The sequence below is a fragment of the Oreochromis niloticus genome, linkage group LG18 (genome assembly GCF_001858045.2).
Source record: "Oreochromis niloticus isolate F11D_XX linkage group LG18, O_niloticus_UMD_NMBU, whole genome shotgun sequence".
Lineage (NCBI taxonomy): Eukaryota > Metazoa > Chordata > Actinopteri > Cichliformes > Cichlidae > Oreochromis > Oreochromis niloticus.
This window is the reverse complement of record NC_031982.2, coordinates 414,869-435,532: the sequence shown is the minus strand read 5'-3', so window position 1 is coordinate 435,532 and position 20,664 is coordinate 414,869. Positions and strand designations below refer to the sequence as shown.

Sequence of the window (20,664 nt, the reverse complement as noted above, 5' to 3'; positions counted from 1 at the left end):
ATTTCATTTCTTGTCTTCATTTTGTGCACAAGACTGTTCATTTCAGCATCCCTTTTAATCCAGTTATATAGAATTATTTCTCTTTAAAACTGTTTGTTAAGCACAATTTACTCAATACGATCTCCTTTTTACTAAGTCATACACTTTAAAGTCAGATATTCAGAGATCAGAGTGTCCTGTGTGTTGACTGGCCTGAATTAAGCCTGTCTTTAGAATCATTATTATAGTTTATATTTCCTTATTTCTTATTTTATTTAACTTATACATACTTGTATTTAACTGATTATGTTCTGTTCAGTATTGAGTATAATTAACTATCAGTAAAACCTCATATGAACTATGACTGTATGTTTAACTATGTTTATTAGTACACTCAATACTGTTTTTCTCCTTCAAAGTCATGTATAATGATTGACACGAATGGACGACACAGTTCTTATCTCAGTCACAGACATCCAGACACGAACAGAAAAGGTTGATGATGGATCGTGTCTACACACACAAAGGTTAGACATTAGAACAGAGATTTTCACTACTCAAACTACATTTCTCAGTGAACATATTAATCAAACTTATACTTTGATTATATTTTACAATTAGCAAAAGTACACAAAGAAAAGAGTACTTTAAATCACACATAAGACTTGATGTTGAGTCTTTTACTTTACTTCTGGTTGGAGCTGAGCTGAGGCTTCCTCCATGACATCCTTGATACTGGACAGATTCTCGTTGGGTCTCGAGGTACTGCAGCCTTCTGATATTCCCAATATTCACACCCAACCAAATTGTTACCACGTGAGTCATCCAAGGATCTTCATGAATTTCTCTTATATTTGCCGCCCACCTGCAGTGCCTTCACTGCCCACCACAGGCCCAAAACCCACACTTTGAGAATCACTAAAATAGAGGATGAGGATGTATGTTGCTCATCGATTTTTATATGGCTTTCAACTCTATTTAGCACCTGTTTATGTTTTGGTGTTTAAAGCTTTTGGGTTTTGTTGATAAATTTAGAAACATTTCAGCCTCTCTATGAAAATACTAAATTCTTGCTTCCTTAGCCGGAGGTACTTCACAAGCATGGAAACATGGAATTAAACAGGGTTGCCCTATCGCTCCATTTCTCTGTATAACAGCTGCTGAAATGCTTTCTATTTCTGTCAGAAATTCGGCTATTGCACCATTGAATGTTCTTGGTTGCACATTACCAGCCAATCAAACAAAAGATTTTATGAAACACCTTTCTGAATTACCACAAATTTTACAAGTATTTATAATTTTTCACCTAAGCTTCCGAACAAGAAGGTGTAGTCAGTCAGTCATAGTCAGTCGTGTAGTTAGTCATGTCCCGTATCAAAGCCATCCCAGACGCATTAGACCAGGGATCTCGAACTCCAGGCCTCGAGGGCCGGTGTCCTGCAGGTTTTAGATCTCACCCTGGGTCAACACACCTGAATCAAATGATGAGTTCATTACCAGGCCTCTGGAGAACTTCAAGACATGTTGAGGAGGTAATTTATCCAGCTGTGTTGGATCAAGGACACATCTAAAACCTGCAGGACATCGGCCCTCGAGGCCTGGAGTTCAAGACCCCTGCATTAGACCCTCTGCAATTTGCATATCGGAGGAGTCGTTCTACCGAGGACACCGTTAATGTAGCCATCCATGGAGCCCTTTCTCACCTCAAAAATGGACACCTATGTTCAAATGCTGTTTATAGACTACAGCTCAGCATTTAACACCGTCACCCCAAACAGACTGGTGGAAAAGCTCTCTACTCTTGGACTGACACCCCCCCTCCGTCGCTGGGTCCTGGACTTCAATTAAATTCAATTCAATTCAGTGTTATTTACACAGCGCCAAATCACAACAACAGTCGTCTCAAGGCGCTTTATATTGTAAGGTAGACCCTATAATAATACATACAGTTAGTTATTTATTCGCCTTTCAATCACTTAAATTTTAAAACTGTGTATATACTGTATATTCTGTGTATTTATTACCTCACTCTTATTGCCTGTTTATGCCCTGTCCTTACCCTCAACCTCATGCTACTCTGTTGTAGTTTAATTGTCCCTTGGGGATAAATAAAGTCTTTTTGATTCTGATTCTGATACAGAGAAAACCCCAACAATCATATGACCCCCTATGAGCAAGCACTTTGGCGACAGTGGGAAGGAAAAACTCCCTTTTAACAGGAAGAAACCTCCGGCAGAACCAGGCTCAGGGAGGGGCGGGGCCATCTGCTGCGACCGGTTGGGGTGAGAGAAGGAAAACAGGATAAAGACATGCTGTGGAAGAGAGACAGAGGTTAATAACAGATATGATTCAGTGCAGAGAGGTCTATTAACACATAGTGAGTGAAGAAGAAACACCCAATGCATCATGGGAATCCCCAGCAGCCTACGTCTATTGCAGCATAACTAAGGGAGGATTCAGGGTCACCTGGTCCAGCCCCAACTATATGCTTTAGCAAAAAGGAAAGTTTGAAGCCTAATCTTGAAAGTAGAGATAGTGTCTGTCTCCTGGATCCAAACTGGAAGCTGGTTCCACAGAAGAGGGGCCTGAAAACTGAAGGCTCTGCCTCCCATTCTACTTTTAAATACTCTAGGAACAACAAGTAGGCCTGCAGTGTGAGAGCGAAGTGCTCTAATGGGGTGATATGGTACTACAAGGTCATTAAGATAAGATGGGGCCTGATTATTTAAGACCTTGTATGTGAGGAGCAGGATTTTGAATTCTGGATTTAACAGGAAGCCAATGAAGGGAAGCCAAAACAGGAGAAATCTGCTCTCTCTTTCTAGTCCCTGTCAGGACTCTTGCTGCAGCATTTTGGATCAGCTGAAGGCTTTTCAGGGAGTTTTTAGGACATCCTGATAATAATGAATTACAGTAGTCCAGCCTGGAAGTAATAAATGCATGAACTAGTTTTTCAGCATCACTCTGAGACAGGATATTTCTGATTTTAGAGATGTTGCACAAATGGAAGAAAGCAGTCTTACATATTTGTTTAATATGTGCATTGAAGGACATGTCCTGGTCAAAAATGACTCCAAGGTTCCTCACAGCATTACTGGAGGCCAACGTAATGCCATCCAGAGTAAGAATCTGCTTAGATACCATATTTCTAAGACTTTCAGGGGGTCATTTGTCCCTCTTTGGGGGGAAACTCCCACTGGGTTTAAATCTGGGACTCTCCACCACTGACCCTTAGAACTGAAGAAGCTTCTCGGATGAGAGGTGAAACGTCTTCAAGCAACTCAAAGAAGTCCAGACGCTTTTCTTTCCAAGCTCCTTAGACTACGGTGACCTGGATGACTGAAACTGTACAAGATCAACAGGACCCTAAGAGCCTTCAACAGGAACTCAATGGGGATGTGGCAGACAATAGAGGCCAACTTCAAGCCCATAACACAAGTCACCATCAAGTGCGGGATCTACCAAGGAGATGCTCTGTCCCCACTGCTGTTCTACATAGGCCTGAACCCCCTCAGTGAGATCATTAACAAGACTGGCTACAGATACTGACTACAGAACGGAGCAGTTGTCAGCCACCTCCTGTACATGGATGACATCAAGCTCTATGCCAAGAGTGAACGAGACATCGATTCACTGATCCACACTACCAGGATATACAGCAATGACATCGGAATGTCGTTCGGAGTGAAGAAGTGTAGTCGGATGATAACGAAGAGAGGGAAGGTACTCATCACACAGCCTTGTCGTACACCGGTGTTCATTGGGATGGTATATGAGCAGTGGTTATCCAGCCAGACATGTTGGGGCCGGCCGGTCAGGAAGTCCAGTAACCATTTGCACGAGCAATTGAGCACGCGGTCGGTTGGGGCCATCTTCCTGATTTACTCGTGGATGTTCGTTGTCTCATCCTGGACTGTGGTGCTGACACTCACCAGTCCCCAGCTTCCTTCCTTCTGCTTAGCGTACAGCCTCAGGGTGCTGGACTTGGGGTGAAACCCTCCATGCATGGTCAGGAGTTTCCTGGTCTTGATGTCAGTGGCTTCTATCTCCTCGTTTGGCCAGCTTATTATCCCAGCAGGCTACCTGATCATGGGCAGGGCGTAGGTGTTGATAGCCCAGATCTTGTTCTTACCTTTCAGCTGACTCCTCAGGACCTGCCTGAGCCTCTGCAGGTACTTGATGGTTGCAGCTTTCCTAACAGCCTCTTCGTGGTTCCCATTTGCCTGTGGGATCCCCAGGTACTTGTAACTGTCCTCTATGTCTGCAATGTTGCCTTCTGGTAGTTCAATCCCCTCAGTTCTGACTACCTTCCCTCTCTTCATTATCATCACTTCTCCAGTCTGAACAATATTAAGATGTCATTGCTGTATATCCTGGTAGTGTGGATCAGTGAATCCATGTCTCGTTCACTCTCGGCATACAGCTTGATGTCATCCATGTACAGGAGGTGGCTGACAACTGCTCTGTTCCATAGTTGGTACCCGTAACCAGTCTTGTTAATGATCACAGTGAGGGGGTTCAGGCCTACGCAGAACAGCAGTGGGGACAGAGCATATCCTTGGTAGATCCCAATTGTTGGTGACTTGTGCAGTGGGTCTTGAAGATTCCATAGCTCCCTCATCCTATTCATGACTGTGCCACATCGCAACAATAATGTTGCGAATTCTGCGTATTCAAAGTGTCTTTACTGCCTTCTTCTTACATGAGAAAAAACATCTGCTGTTACAGATGAGAAAGCAGAACTTTATACAATGTTTTAACCTTCACCTCGCACAAAGGTTATGTCTGAAAACATCTTACGATTGCTCTCTTTGAGACCAAGAGTTTAATTAAATGAACCTAATTTATTATATCATACTTTCTGGATTGTAACCTTTCAGAAGGTGAGTTGTGATATTAAAAATTCCCTGCATGTTATAAATGAACTGTTCCTCATTTTAAAAAGAATTTTAATGTCCCTGTCTGGGACCCAGTGAAGACTAATTGCTTGCAGCTTCAAAATGTAGTATGTTCTTATATATAGCATGATATAGTATAATATAGTATGTTATTCTTACATCATTTCTTTATGAATATTTATTGTTAGAATACATATTTTTGATCACAAAAACAAGTACTGAACACTTACTATATCATCATTTAGTTATGATGATGCTCATGGTTACAATAGCGATTTTCATATACATTTCCTAAACATCCTTTTGAATTAGTATTGGAAAGACTCATTTTAGAAAGCCTTGTAAAAAAATCATTTGTACTTCACTTATATAGCACGCTTGACAATACTGCAGATAATGTGTACACATCTTCAGTATGCTAGCCTCACACTGAAACACAGTTTATATAATTGAACAGATACAAAATGAAACATGTTCTAAAAAATTAAAGTCTAGTTATCGGGTAGAACTCTATGGTTTCTTTGCATCATAATTCAAACACTACTGAGGTAGAAAGAAAATTATTAGATTTAGACAGTTACACCTCTGACATGTATTGACAAAAAATACACTTGTGGAATTTTGTACATGCCATTTTTCAATAAAAATAACATTCAAAAAGTTTGTTTTGCTCTCATAAAGAAAAAAAATCCTAAATGTCATGCAGTCATGCAGATGCATGCCATCAGCTGAAAAGCTGGCATTCTCGTTCTGTTTTCAATTTTATTATACTGCCAAATTTCCATCATTACTGAAAAAAATAAATTGGGGGACATTAACTCCATAACTTACATTGCTGAAATATTTTATATTACCATACGTGGTAATAGATTATAGTAGCAAAAACAAGCCGAAGGTTTAAATTGTTGAATCTAGGACAAAATTTCGAGTTAAAGTTTAGACCTGTTAACACACACACAAACGTCTTTATATTTTGTTTACAAGTAAGGCAAAAACAAAGTCTTTAGGAAAAGTTCTCCAGGCTGCTTGAACGGCATTCAAAAGCTTTTCTTTTGATGTTGGCTGCCTTTTGTTTCATTCACTGTCAACACAATCCCTGGGTTCTGGGATTGTGCGCAGTGTGTGTTAACCAGGTATGGTTTTATTGTTTTATTCACTGGTTTGGAATCACGGAGCCTCATTTACAAACAGTGCAAATGTACAAATTTTTGACAGAAAGATCTGTGATTTATCAATATTTTCATGACTGAATTTCTTTGTATTTTGCAAACAAATGTTGTAACCCCTCTAACCATGCATAATGAACAAATCACAGCCTGGCTGCTGTAGGAATTTGAATTTGCTACAACTAATAATAATAATAAAAAAAACAATAATAATTATTATAGCCTTATTTACAGTTTTCCAAATGATCATACACCACAAAATAAATACCACACGTAAAGAAAACAAAAATACAAAATGAAAATGGTCTATTCAGTGCATGTATAAACTGACAGTTTAGAGTACCCAGCCTTCTTGGAGTACCTGGGTGTGGTCGTCCTACTGGGAGACTTCAATGCTCATGTGGGCAAAGAAAGTTTGATTGAGGAATGGTCTGCCAGATCTGAACCCGTGCAGTGTTCAATTCAATTCAATTCAATTCAATTTTATTTATACAGCGCCAAATCACAACAGTCACCTCAAGGTGTTTTATATTGCAAGGTAGACCCTACAATAAGTGTTGTGTTGATGTCTGTGCAAATAACAATTTGTCCATAAGAAACACCATGTTCGAACATAAGGACGGATTGTGGCACCACAAGAGTGTTGGACTTTTTTCAGTGATTCTAGTCATAATTTTTATGGACAGAATTTCTAGGAATAGCCAAGTGGCAGAAGGTTCCACTTGTGCGGTCTCAGAATCTCATTCTGCTTTTGCAGATAATGTGTTACTGTTGGCTTTATCAGGTGATGGCCTCCAGGCTGCACCAGAGCGGTTTGCAGTTGAATGTGTAGCAGTGGAAATGAGAATCAGCACCTCCAAATCTGAGGCCATGGTCCTCAGCTGGAAAGGGTGGAGTGCCTACTCTGCCCCAAGGAGAGTATAAGTATTGGAGTCTTGGGGAGAGGGGAACGTGAGTTGGACAGACAGATTGGTGCAGCGGCTGCAGTGATGTGGATGCTATAGCGGTCCGTAATGGTCTGTGTCCCTAACCTCACCTATGGTCACGAGCTTTGATGGCGGAATAAGCTTTCTCCAAAGGGTGGCTGGGTTCTCCCTTAGAGATAGGGTGAAGAGTTCGGCCATCCGGGAGGGGCTCAGCGTAAAGCCGCTACACCTTCATATTGAAAGGCGCCAGTTCAGGTGGTTAGGGCATCTGACAAGAATGCCTCCTGGGGGCCTCCTTGGTGAGGCAAAGGGGCAGACCCAGGAAACCTGAAGAGATTAGGAGGTGGCTGGAGAGAGGGAGGTCTGGGCTTCTCTAGGCTGCTGCCCCCGGCGACCTCGAGACCCTGGATAAGCGCAAAATAACAAACAAACAAAAAAAATCTATGGATGCAAAGAGGTGTAGGCTTCAACCTTCATCCACTCATTTTCTTACACTTATGTGGGGCAGGGTCATGGGGTAGAGCCTCATCTATCAATTTAAAAACATTTTATTAACCTGTTTTATTGTATCTTAAATGTTCTTATTTTTCCACTGAAAATGACTTCTATCATTGCTGGATGTGATCACTTACAATATACATTTTTGGTACTACACCCTTGATGCTGAAGAATCTGGATTTTCTGTTTTCATTGCAGTGAGCTTCTCATATGAGGCTGACAGATTATGCCATGTGGTCTTTGTTCTCCGTCTGTTAGTCTTTCGTCTGTTAGTCATAGCACCTTTTTTCAAACTTTCTTTCTTACTTGAGCGACATTAAGTGTTTCAGGGGAAATGAACTCCTGCTATTTCAGACTCAGTATCGCTTTTTATTTATTTTTAAAAAGTCATCACTCCTGTGGAAACACTTTGGAAAGCTTCCACCTTGGACCTCAGATATTATTATTTAATTTTGTACAGTCACATTTTCTCTTATGTCCTGCCTAGAGGTGCAGGCTTCTCTCTATACCATCTCTGTCCTGGTCGTTGTGTCCTTGGGCAAGACACCTTACCCTACCGCCTATTGGTGTTGGCCAGAGGGGCCAATGGTGTGAAATGCCAGCCTCGCTTCTGTCAGCCTGCCCCAGGGCAGCTGTGGCTACAACTGTAGCTTGCCTCCACCAGTGTGTGAATGAATAGTGGAATTGTAAAGCGCTTCGGGTGCCTTGAAAAGCGCCATATAAATGCAATCCATTATTATTATCATCATCACCACTTTCTCCACTTCATCTGGAGGGAAATTTGTGGCATGTGTGGCAAATTGGGGTGGGTCAGTCTGCAGATAGTATGCAAACTGTATGGAGATTCTACAAGGTTGTTGATTCCGAACACTTCAGATTTATTAGCATAAGCAGTAAGAGCTAAATAGGCCGGTCATATGTTTTATAAATCCAACAATAATTTTGTTTGGGAACTATTATTTTTTGCACAGAACAATTCAATGCAAACATTAGTAAATGAGGCCCAGTCATGCTGATAAATTAAGCCACTGCCAATCAGAAGCTTTCCAGATGCACAGACAGTTCTTTAATAGGTTCATAATTTCATCAATTTTGACAAGACTGCCAACATCAGTGGCTGAAATGCAGCCCCAAACTAAAACAGAGTCCCCAATGTGTTTAGAGATGGCTGTAAAACACTTGCTGTTGTCTCTTTTTGACCTTCTTCATACACACTAGCGAGCTGAATTTTTCACATTTGGACCTATCGCTCCATAAGACCTGTTGCCACTGATTTTCAGTCCAGTTCTTGTGCAATTTGGCATATGTGAGGATTTTCTTCCCACTTTCCTTCCATTGGCATTTTGACACACTTCCTGTTTCTGACGATGCTTCAGCGAAGAGGTGATGGATCAACTGAGGTGCTAGACACATCTCTCCCCTACCATTTCTTAATAACACGAGACATAATTATTTTAATACAATGTCTCTTTGCCATGTGGTTTGTATCAATGTTTCAGTGACAATTACTTTGACATCTTTCACATTTTGCAGTTTTATATGCTTTGACAATGGTGACATTGAACCTTATGGAATGAACCTCTTCTTGTACGTTTTACAAACATACTTCCTCTCACTTGTGCAACTTCTTGTGTACACTGTCAGTCACTACTTTGACCACATCTTGTTGTAGTTTCGTTAAATTTCATCCCCACACCCATGTGGATTTTTGTGTGATCCGTCACGGAACTGAAACCTCTGCCGGGAGATTTGCAAAGGTGCTGCCTCTCAGCGGTGTGATTTTTCATGTGAACACTCCCACCACTTTGAGTAAAAACTTCTCCAAATGTTTTGCAAGAATGCTCACTTGTGTGAGACCCCATGTGGACAGTCAAATGACTATTTTGACTGAAAGTCTTACCACAAGTTTTGCAAGAATATGGCCTCTCACCTGTGTGAGTTCTCATGTGGACATTCAAATGACTGTTCTGACTGAAGCTTTTACCACAGGTTACACAGGAATAGGGCTTATCACCTGTGTGGGTCCTTATGTGGACAGTTAAATCCCTCATTTGAACAAAACCTTTTCCACATGTTTTACAAGAATACGGCTTCTCACCTGTGTGAGTTCTTGTGTGCCTTTGCAACTTTGATAAGCAGGTAAATTTTTTCCCACATGCGTTGCATTGATAAGGCTTTATACGTGTGTGAGTTTTCATGTGGGCAGTCAAATTACCGCTTTGTGTAAATCTTTTTCCACATGTGGCACAAGAATATGGCTTCTCACCTGTGTGAAACCTAACATGTCGTATCAAATTCGATGCGTCCCTAAATGGTTTCCCACAGATCTTGCAGGGATAGGGCTTTTCACCTGTGTGGGTTCTCATGTGGTTCAGTACTTTGTCACGTCTTCTGAAATTTTTCCCACATGCTTCACAAGAAAATGGCTTTTCACCTGTGTGAGTGCTTATGTGGCTCTTCAACTTTTCCAAGCGGATAAATCTTTTTCCACAAGTGTTGCAGTGGTAAGGTTTTATACCTGTATGCGTTGCCATGTGCACAGTTAAATTGCCTTTATGATAAAATCTCTTCCCACAAGTTTCGCAAGAATGTCGCTTCTCACCTGTGTGATATCTAATGTGACAGATCAGATTTGATCTGTCACTAAATGCTTTCCCACAGATGTTACAGGCAAAAGGCTTTTCACCGGTATGAGTTCTTATATGGACCAACATGTTATCCTTTCTCCTGAATTTTTTCCCACATGCTTCGCAAGAGAATGGCTTCTCACCTGTGTGAATGCTCGTGTGTACTTTCAATGTTGAAACGTATTTAAATCTCTTCCCACAGGTGTTACAAGAATATGGTTTCTCATCTGTTCTTCCCTGGCATAGAGAGTCGTGAGAAAGGAGCTGGCTGTTTGGCTCTTCTTTACAGGAACTCTGTTCCTCAAAAACTGAAGAGATCATGAAGGGATTGGTTTGCTCCTCCAGTACAAGCTGCTCTCCCTCCAGTACAAGCTGCTCTCCCTCCAGTACAAGCTGCTCTCCCTCCTGTGAAGAGTTTGTGAAGAGTTCCTCCTCTTCCTCTTTTATTTGTAGAAGTCCTAGGTCCTGCTGGTTCAGACCAGATTTATTCTCCAGGTTAAAGAGCCATTTGTCATCGAGAATGTCCTCCTTGCATGCATATTGGTCTAGAGGAATAAAGGGAGACATAAAAAACATTACTACTGTGATGAGAGGTAAATACATTTTTCACCACCAATAATGACCTTAAATATTATTGTATTCCGACCCGGTATCCAGTAAGGGTCCTGGCTAGACCCCCCGTGGTAGAAACAAGCCCTGGAGTGGCGCAGCTACGTCTGCAGCCGGTCCGCAGTTCAGGACACAAGTATTTCACTGCATCTTCACTATATGTGGTACTGTGTGTGACAAATACAATTTGTATTTGTATTTGATATTGTGACTTTTTTCCGTCAGTTCACCATCTAAATGTATTTGCTTCCACCGATTTGTGTGTGTGCAAGTGAGCCTGACAGCCAAGGCCTGTGTGTTAATAAACACGCCTGCAGTCCACCAGTCCTCTGTTGGGATAATATGAGTACTATGAGGTAAATATTCAAGACTTCGTAGGTGAGAAGAAGGATTTTAAATTAAATTATGGATTTAATAGGTAGTCAATGAGGACACCCCGGCATGGGAGAAATAGTTTCTATTTCTAGTTCCTGTTAGTGCTGGTGTACGGTTGCTGCAGTGTCTTAGATCCACTGAAGGCTTTTCTGGGAGCCTTTAGAATAGCCAACAACAAGGAGTTAATATAGTTCAGCCTTGAAGTAACAAATGTGTGGTGTAGTTTTTCAGCATCACATTTGTAATTTTAACAGAGCTATGCAGACGAAAACAGGAAACCTAGCTATTAGCTTAACTCGGACATTAAAGGACATATGCTGGTTAAAAATGACTCCAAGACTGTTCAGTGTTGCTGGAGTCGTTGTGTAGAACCAGAGTAAACATCATGTTTCTAAAGCTCCATTTTGTCTGAATTTAGGAGAAAAACAATTACTCAATTACTGGACATGCAGACCTTTATGTCTTTCAGACAAACCTGCAGTTTAACTGATTTCTGTTACAGGTCTCATTTTTAAAAAATAAATAGGAAGGCTGGAAATCAATCTGTAATGACCTGAGGCAGCTTTATCAGCTTTGTAAGTAATGGTTAATTTACAGCAGCATAAAAACATGTGGTACATAACGTTTTTAATATTGATAAACTGATCACTTTTAATATCAGTGCATTGTATTTTTATCAGGTCCAATAGACACACTGATGGTTTGGAGGAAGTTTGGAGAGATGGAAAGAAGCAGTCTAAATAAAAATCAGTGGATGTTTAAGTTGAATACTTGAAGATCCATCTCATGGAAGGATGTTATCATTATCAAGAATTTAATGAAGTTATTACTCGTTAAGCCCCTCAGCGAATCGCTACCTTATTGTGGTGGAGGGGTTTGTGTGTCCCAGGGATCCCACAGGGGCTATGTTGTCTGGAGGCTTTTGCCCCCTGGTAGGGTCTCCCATGGGAAATTGGTCCTGGGTGAGGGACCAGACAAAGAGCGATTCAGAAGACCCCTATAAAAAAGACCATCAAGGGAACAGTTCACCCTGCCCAGGATAGGGTTACCGGGGCCCCGCCCTGTAGCCAGGGACGGTGCCCGAGGGCGAGCATCTGGTGGCCAGGCCTTAGTCCATGGCGGCTTGCTGGGCATAGCCCGAAAAAGGGACATGGGCCCAGCTTCCTGCAGGCCCACCACCCGCAAAAGGCACCATAGGGGTCAGGTGCAATGTGAGCCGTGCGGCGGCCAGGAGCGGAGGTCCTGGCGGACCAATCCCCGGCTACCCAAGAGTGGCAATTGGGACATGGAATGTCACATCTCTGGTGGGGAAGGAGCCTGAGCTAGTGCGTGAGGTTGAGAGGTACCGGCTAGATATAGTCGGGCTCACCTCAACGCATGGCCTGGGCTCTGGAACCAGCATCCTGGAGAGGGGCTGGACTCTGTCTCAGTCTGGAGTTGCCTCTGGTGAGAGGCGGCGGGCTGGGGTGGGTATCTTGGTATGCCCTTGGCTTGCTGCTGGTATGTTGGGGTTTCTCCCAGTGGACGAGAGGGTTTGTTCCCTTTGCCTTCGGGTCAGGGAGCAGGTCCTGACCGTCATCTATGCTTATGCGTCGAGCGGCAGTTCAGAGTACCCAGCCTTCTTGGAGTCCCTGGGTGGTCCTCCTGGGGACTCTGTTGTCCTACTGGGAGACTTCAATGGTCACGTGGGCAATGACAGCGAGAACTGGAAGGGCGTGATTGGGAGAAACGGCCTCTCGGATCTGAACCTGAGCGGTGTTTTGTTATTGGATTTCTTTGCAAACCACAGTTTGGCCATAACGAACACCATATTCGAACATAAGAGTGTACATAAGCGCACGTGGCACCAGGACACTCTAGGCCACAGGTCGATGATCGATTTTGTAATCGTATCACCAGACCTGAGGCCATATGTTTTGGACACTCGGGTAAAGAGAGGGGCTGAGCTGTCAACTGATCCCCACCTGGTGGCGAGTTGGATCAGGTGGTGAGGGAGGACGCTGGACAGACCTGGCGCGCCTAAACGTACAGTGAGGGTGTGCTGGGAACGTCTAGCAGAGGCCCCGGTCCGCGAGATCTTCAACTCACACCTCCGGCAGAACTTCAACAGCATTCCGAGGGAGACTGGGGACATTGAGTCCGAATGGACCATGTTCAGCACCTCCATTGCCGAAGCCGCTGCACTGAGCTGCGGCCGCAAGGTAGTTGGTGCCTGTCGTGGTGGTAATCCCCGAACCAAATGGTGGACACCAGAGGTGAGGGGAGCCACCAAGCTGAAGAAGGAGTCCTACCGGGTTTGGTTAGCCTGTGGGACTCCGGAGGCAGCTGATAGGTACCAACAGGCCAAGCAGAATGCGGCTCGGGTGGTGGCTGAAGCAAAAGCTCGAGTATGGGAGGAGTTCGGAGAGGCCATGGAAAGAGACTTTCGGACTGCCTCGAAGAGATTCTGGCAAACCGTCAGGCAACTCAGGAGGGGAAAGTGGTGTTCTACCTGCACTATGTATAGTGCGGGTGGAGTGCTGCTGCCTCTGACTGAGAAAATTGTCGGGCGGTGGAGGGAATATTTCGAGGACCTCCTCAATGCCACTGGCACGTCTTCCGTGGCAGAAGCAGAGTCTGGGGACGAAGGGGATGATCTGCTAATCTCTGGCGAGGTCACTGAGACAGTTAAACAACTCCTTGGTGGCAGAGCCCCTGGGGCTGACGAGGTCCGCCCCAAGGTCCTGAAGTCGCTGGATGTTGTAGGGTTGTCTTGGTTGACATGTCTCTACAATGTTGCGTGGAGATCAGGGGCAGTACCCCTGGACTGGCAGACTGGGGTGGTGGTCCCCATCTTTAAGAAAGGGGACCGGAGGGTGTGTACCAACTACAGGGGAATCACACTCCTCAGCCTCCCTGGGAAAGTCTATGCCAGGGTGCTGGAGAGGAGAGTCCATCCTTTAGTCGAACCTCGGATACAGGAGGAACAATGCGGTTTTCGTCCTGGTCGTGGAACACTGGATCAGCTCTTTATCCTCTCGGGGATACTTGACGGAGCATGGGAGTTTGCCCAACCAGTCTACATGTGTTTTGTGGACTTGGAGAAGGCATTCGACCGTGTCCCTCGGGGGGTCCTGTGGGGGGTGCTCCGGGAGTATGGGGTGCCTGGTCCATTGCTACGGGCCATTCCGTCCTTATACAACCGTTGCAAGAGCTTGGTCCACATAGCCGGCAATAAGTCGGTGACACAGGGCAGCCCTTTGTCACAGAGTCTGTTCATAATTTTTATGGACAGAATTTCTAGGCGTATCCAAGTGGGGGAAGGCTTTCACTTGGGTGGTCTCAGGATCTCATCTCTGCTTTTTGCAAATGAGGTGGTTCTGTTGGCTTCATCGGGTGATGGCCTCCAGCTCGCCTTGGAACGGTTCGCAGCCGAGTGTGAAGCGGTGGGAATGAGAATCAGCACCTCAAAATCTGAGGCCATGGTCCTCAGGCGGAAAAGGGTGGAGTGCCCACCCCGGGTCAGGGACGAGTTCCTGCCCCAAGTGGAGGAGTTTATGTATCTCGGGGTCTTGTTCACGAGTGATGGGAGAAGGGAGCAGGAGATCGACAGACGGATTGGTGCAGCGGCCGCAGCGATACGTACGCTGTACCGGTCTGTTGTGGTGAAGAGAGAGCTGAGTGTAAAAGCGAAGCTCTCAATTTACCAGTCGATCTACGCCCCTACCCTCACCTATGGTCACGAGCTGCGAGTAGTGACCGAAAGAACGAAATGGCAGACACAAGCGGCGGAAATGGGCTTCCTCCGAAGGGTGGCTGGCTTCTGCCTTAGAGATGGGGTGAGAAGTTCGGCCATTCGGGAGGGGCTCAGTGTAGAGCCGCTGCTCCTCCACATCGAAAGGAGCCAGTTGAGGTGGTTCGGGCATCTGACAAGGATGCCTCCTGGGTGAGGTTTTCCGGGCATGTCTCACCAGGAGGAGGCCCCGGGGCAGACCCAGGACACGCTGGAGAGATTATATCTCTCGGCTGGCCTGGGAACACCTTGGTGTTCCCCCAGATAAGCTGGAGGAGGTGGCTGGGGAGAGGGAGGGGTCTGGGCTTCTCTGCTTGGGCTGCTGCCTCCGCGACCTGGCCCCGGATAAGCGGAAGAAAATGGATGGATGGATAGATAGATATTACTAGTTAAGGTTAATAGGTTATTGGGCTGGACAGAGCCCTGACTATCAGCATAGCTATGGTGCAGAAAAGAGGAGAGAAGTGGCTTTTAATAAATGACCGAGCTTTTGTTAGAAAGGAACAAACTACTTTTCCAGGACAACCTCTAAGGTGGAGTTATCTCCATGAAGGCATGTGTTGGTGAGTTATATGAAGGAAATATCAGCCAAATTGCTTTGATTTGCTATTTTCTTTTTTTTTTTCAGTAGTAATGTTACATTCACCCTGAGGAATGGGAAAATTGTAACCTTTGTTTCCGTGTTGTCTCTTCTTTGGCTTCAGCTTTGTGCTGGAGTCCACATGGTTGTCTGCTTCCTGGTAATGATTCTTAGATCCAGGAGAGCTGTGACACATGAACTGGTCAGTGCTTGTTTTGGGTCCATTATCATCACTTTCCTCATTAGTGCAAGGCACCATGAAGGTTTCAGTTTCCTGCTTCAGTACAAGCTGCTCTTCATTCTCAGTGAAGCAGTGTTCCTCGTGTTCCTCTTTAATCGGCAGAGGAACCGTTTCCTCCTGGTCCAAACTGGAGATGCTCTCCTCATTGCAGAGCTGCTGGTCTGTGAGAACCTCCGTATTGCAGACATGTTGTGGGAGATCTTTAGAAAAAGAAATAAAAAGGTACAGATGACAAAGGTTACTCCTGTGATCATTGGAAAACATTCATGTTAGTGACAGAAACAGGTTTCTTTGTGATATAACAATAAACAATAAAATAAAATACAAAATAAAATAAAAACTACAAAAACAAAAATAAAAAACTCAAGGTTCTTCAGTGAGAGCATGCTGCTCACACAGTTTCATCATTTGTTGGACAGCTTTAATCGAAGCAGCTTTAAAGAAATGTACATTAACCACCCATGAAATACAGATGTTTTTGTTTTTGTCCTCCATTTTCAGACAATAAAAATTAATTGGACAAATTGTCAAGAACTGTTTCTGATACTTGATGAAAATCATTTACAGTGAATATCTAAAGTTCAAGAACATCTCAAAGGACCCCAAATCCACAAACAGGCTGCTCCTGGTGCCAGGTATTAGCATTAGCACCAGTCTGCGGGCCTCTCTTGCTCGTGTTGTTGGTCCTTGAGCCGCCAAGTTGAAACATACAAAGAGCTGAAGTGAACCCGAGGGTTAAAAACAATGAGGTGTCACTGGTTTTCTCACGGGGGTGAGACCCCCTCTGTTCCCTCTGTCTGACCCAAACATGATGGACACAGATGGACGTGTTTGCTAGATTATAAATCCTGCTGAAGAAAGCTCTCACCATCATCAGCATTACAGCAAATTCTCTTGTCACACTTTAGGTGACATTTCAAAAGGCTCACAGATGGCCAACAACCTCCAAACCCCAAATATCACTGTGCATGTCCAGCTGTGAGTGTAACACAGTACATGGGCCTCTTTGCAGGAAGTACAACATTTTGTCCTTTAATAAAATTAATCGCAGAAGATTCTTTTAGACTACTATTAAAATCCAGTTCTTAAAAGTATCCAGTCCAGTGTTTATTAATAAAACTGGTGTTAAGACATCATGTTGAAATTATAATTAAGTATAACTTAAGAATGAACAGAAGTTATTACTGGAATGATCTGACAAGTCAAAATATGCCTGTTTAGTTTATTTAGATTTGCTCAGTCAGAGAAAAGACCTGATGCAGAGAATAACTCTTGGACCGGTTCCATGTTTCCCTGGATAAGCTGGTGGAGCCGGTGAGAGGAAGGTCTGAGCGTCCCTGCTGCTGCACCCACGACCCGACGTCAGGTCAGTGGAAGGAAGCAGCTGGATGATTTCGTATTTTAACTTTTATTGAAATGGTTTTTTGAACAGCATGCATCATTCATAATGCACAGCATGATGTGCCACATGTTTCGCTTTCTGAATGTTAGCAATACATGAACATCTTCTGTAGTAACATGTTTTCATGTTTGACATCAGTTTATTGTGTGTTTTTCTTCTTGGCTTGTCTGTCTGCAGTACAGTGTGTAATGTTCATAATGCACAGTGCCAGGTATGAAGAATGTGATCTGTTGTTTCATATGTTATTCATTTTTGACATGTTTACTTAACGGTTCTCAAATGTAACTTAATATCTGACTGTTTCTTAGTTTTAGACGAGTCAGTCTGATTTTTTTTCTTTATTTAGTCAACTAAGACGTCAGGAACATCCCTGGCTTCCAGTCGAGAGCTGTGTTCATGAAAATTCCAATATCATTCTTATTACCTTGGTGTGTTTCTGACTCTCCTCAGAGTACACGCTCCTCTTACAATTAGTTTCAGCAAAATTGTAAATCAAGTAGGAAAATTACATTTATGGAATTCACAGAGTCTAGCCTTTTGTAAAGCAGAAAGGATAATATGTGAAGACTTGTGAAGATGCTTCTGGTGAAGAACTACCTCCAAAAGACCAAAGTGTTTGTCACTGACTGGCCTGCAGAAAGCCCGACTTGAAAAACCACTGAAAATATGCAGGATGAACTGAAGATCAAGGTCCATGCCAGAGGAATATTAAATCTGCTGGAGCTTTAAAGATTCGCCAAAGAAGAATGGGCTGTGACTGTTCAGGAGTTGTTCATGTGTTAGCCTTGTTAAAAACACAGGCCACCACAACACAGTCATGTCCATGTATGCCTGCCGTTAGGGCGCAGGAAGCTGCTGGAGTGTTGTCCTGAACAACATATGTCAGACAATACGAGCACATAAGCACTGACACAGGAAGTGCTTTTGTGTGTGTGTGCCTGTGTTTAACTGTGTAATTTCTGTAACTGTGAGATACGTGCTGCTGCCTATTTCCGCCAGGTCTCCCTTGAAAAAGGTTTTTAATCTCGATGGGATCGTCCTGGTTAAATTAAAAATGCAGGAAGGGAAGAAGTTAAAAACTGGACACAGAGACGTCTGAGTGTTTGTGTGTCTCTGTGTATAATCTGTGAAGCTCTGAGCTTCTGTAGTCATACATCAATAAAACAACCATAAAACCTACACAGTCATACATGTCTGTAACCCAGCTGACACAGAAGCACCACAACAGCTTATTTTCCATTATTACCAACTCAGCTCGACTCAACTCTGTTACTGTCGTTTTTCATTACAACTAAATTCCACCTCAATGTGTGTCGGACGTCATAGTAACGCGGTTGAAAATCCGGTGATGTCATTTTTTATGTGACACAACCACAACAACAGAGGATGCTGCAGCAGTATAGCTGCTGCTCATTCTATGGCTTTTTGTCAGAAACTGGAACCGCGCTGTTAGATTGGTGTAGTCATTACCCAGACTTCAGTTTCAGATAAATAAAGGCAAATATTGCAAACTACACAAAAGGCAGCCGCTAAAGCGTTTAAGTTTCAAAATAGAACAAACAAAACAGACTAAATTGTCAATTCCACTTAGAAACAAAATATTAATTCTAAAAATAAATCTTAGTTTGTTTTACAGAAGAACAGACAAAATTGACTAACTTTTGTCAATATCAAATAAACTGAGAACTAAAAGGAAATTCTCAATCTCTCCTTGTTGTATAGCTTAGCTTTTCAAACAGTTTTAACAGTGACTTTAGTCTGACAAAAGCCGAATGACGAATCAGCGCTTTCAGTCAGAGACTGAGCATGCACCGCTTTATTGTATTTCCAGACTTGCTTTCGGCACAATTTACAGTGCGCGCTACTCTGTTTTTTGTCAGACTTGAAATAGCCGAAATACCTTCACACTATGGAACTTCTGTGGCCCTTCCGTTCGACAATCTCTCCGGCATTGGAACCATCATCTGTTTTTTCTTCGGTAACCTTCGCTCACGCTCTCGGTTGATTTTTCTCTAGTCGGCAAACTCATTTCCTTCATTACCCGGGCTGCACGGCTGCAAAAACAAATACACATGTGCGCCTTGGCGCTTGTGCTGTACGTAACAAGTCACGTGACGTGACTCTGCGGCTGTGATTGGTTCGGCTCTGCGCTACTTAATTTGGATTGGCTGTTCTTTTTTTTTTTTCTTTTAAGAGGACAAGAGAGATGAGGCCTATCGCAATAGTTTAATTTTTCTATCAAGAAAAAGTTATTTCGCAATACATATCGTTATCATTCTATCACCCAGCTCTAAGTGCAGGTGGTAATCACCATATTACCAGCTGACAAAGGGAGGTGCACTGTTGTTCTAAACACAACGGATTATCACACAGTGACAACGAGAGCCTTAAAACGAGACGTCACAGGCAACACTGACCTCCCTACATACTAGGGCTGCACAATTAATCATTAGAAAATCGCGATCTCAATTCATACTTATGTGCGATCTCATTTCCAAATGAAAACGATTTTAAAAAAAAAAGAAAAAAAAGATGACGATTGTACCGCATTTTGATCCGGGACATAATCTGTATGAAAACAAGCGCTCACTCTTCCTGCTCAACAAATGACAAGGGTGGAGCCTTATACCACGTGATACCGAAGCCAGCTGGCAGGGAAAAAACAACGGAGAGCACGTGAGAGATGACGAAGCTGTAAAGGCCAAGAAAGTGACAGGAGAAAATCCGTCCCGGTCAACCACATCAATAACGGGAACCTTATACAGCGCTTCCCCATACCCGTCGAACTCCTGCAGGCACAAAGAAATTACGGAGGCTATTAGAGCTGGGCGATATGACCCAAAATTCATATCTCGATATTTTTTAGCTGGATGGCAATATACGATATATATCTCGATATTTTTTTAAAGCCATAAAGTAAGAACAAAAAGAGAGTTCTTAGTCAAAGCTGTGTCCCAGATGTCACACAGGCACTTTTATTAACATACAGCATAGATGTACATGAAAAAAACTACTCAAAAATAAATTATGAGCATTTATTAAATAATGATGCTCTATAAATAAAAGAAAACTATGTTGTTTTGTGCATAACAAAGAGCTCACAATTGTGCAGTCAAAATGTAAACTAACAGACGCTGAGCATAATAACAAAGACAGATTTCACAGCTGCTCTGTTCCCAACTTCTACTGCGTGACTGACAGCCTGGAGTTTGAAATCCGCTTCGTAACCATGTCTCTGAACAGGAGCCATTTATGGTCCTTATACACACAGAGTACGGTAATATTACGTTGAAGCACAGTACGTATTACTCCGCGAGGCTCCTCGGTAGCCATAATGCTCCGACAATCCATCAAGCGGTGCAGCTCCATAGCTTAGCAAAGTCGAACTAAAACATTTATTGACAGATTGCTGAGCGCTGTGTATCACATAAAATCGGTTCGCGGTCATCAAGCACAACCAGAATTCATACAAAAGGCGAGCAGTCAACTTTTGAGAGAATGAAAGGATTTCAGGCCGTGCATGGCGTTAGCGTGGCTAGCTCGTTAGCGTGGTTAGCTCGTTAACACGTTGACGCCGTCCAGCCCCACGCA

At 43.4% G+C, this 20,664-nt stretch overlaps 1 protein-coding gene across 9 annotated transcripts in view; it reads right to left on the bottom strand.

The window, feature by feature from the left end:
* Positions 1 to 5,037: 5,037 nt before the first annotated feature.
* Positions 5,038 to 20,664, bottom strand: part of LOC100699804 (gastrula zinc finger protein XlCGF57.1) — a 34,517-nt gene continuing 18,890 nt past the window's right edge. For 6 of the 9 annotated variants that reach the window (XM_025900005.1, XM_025900007.1, XM_025900006.1 and 3 more), the window contains 2 exons: positions 15,521 to 15,871; positions 5,038 to 10,639 (listed from right to left, as the gene is read on the bottom strand). In XM_025900005.1, the coding sequence (XP_025755790.1) occupies positions 9,108 to 10,639; positions 15,521 to 15,871 (1,883 nt within the window). In that variant the 3' untranslated portion in view covers positions 5,038 to 9,107. Of the gene's footprint in view, positions 10,640 to 15,520; positions 15,872 to 18,973; positions 19,031 to 20,664 lie in introns of those variants that run through there. The other 3 variants (XM_025900009.1, XM_025900010.1, XM_019348029.2) reach the window with 3 other exon arrangements.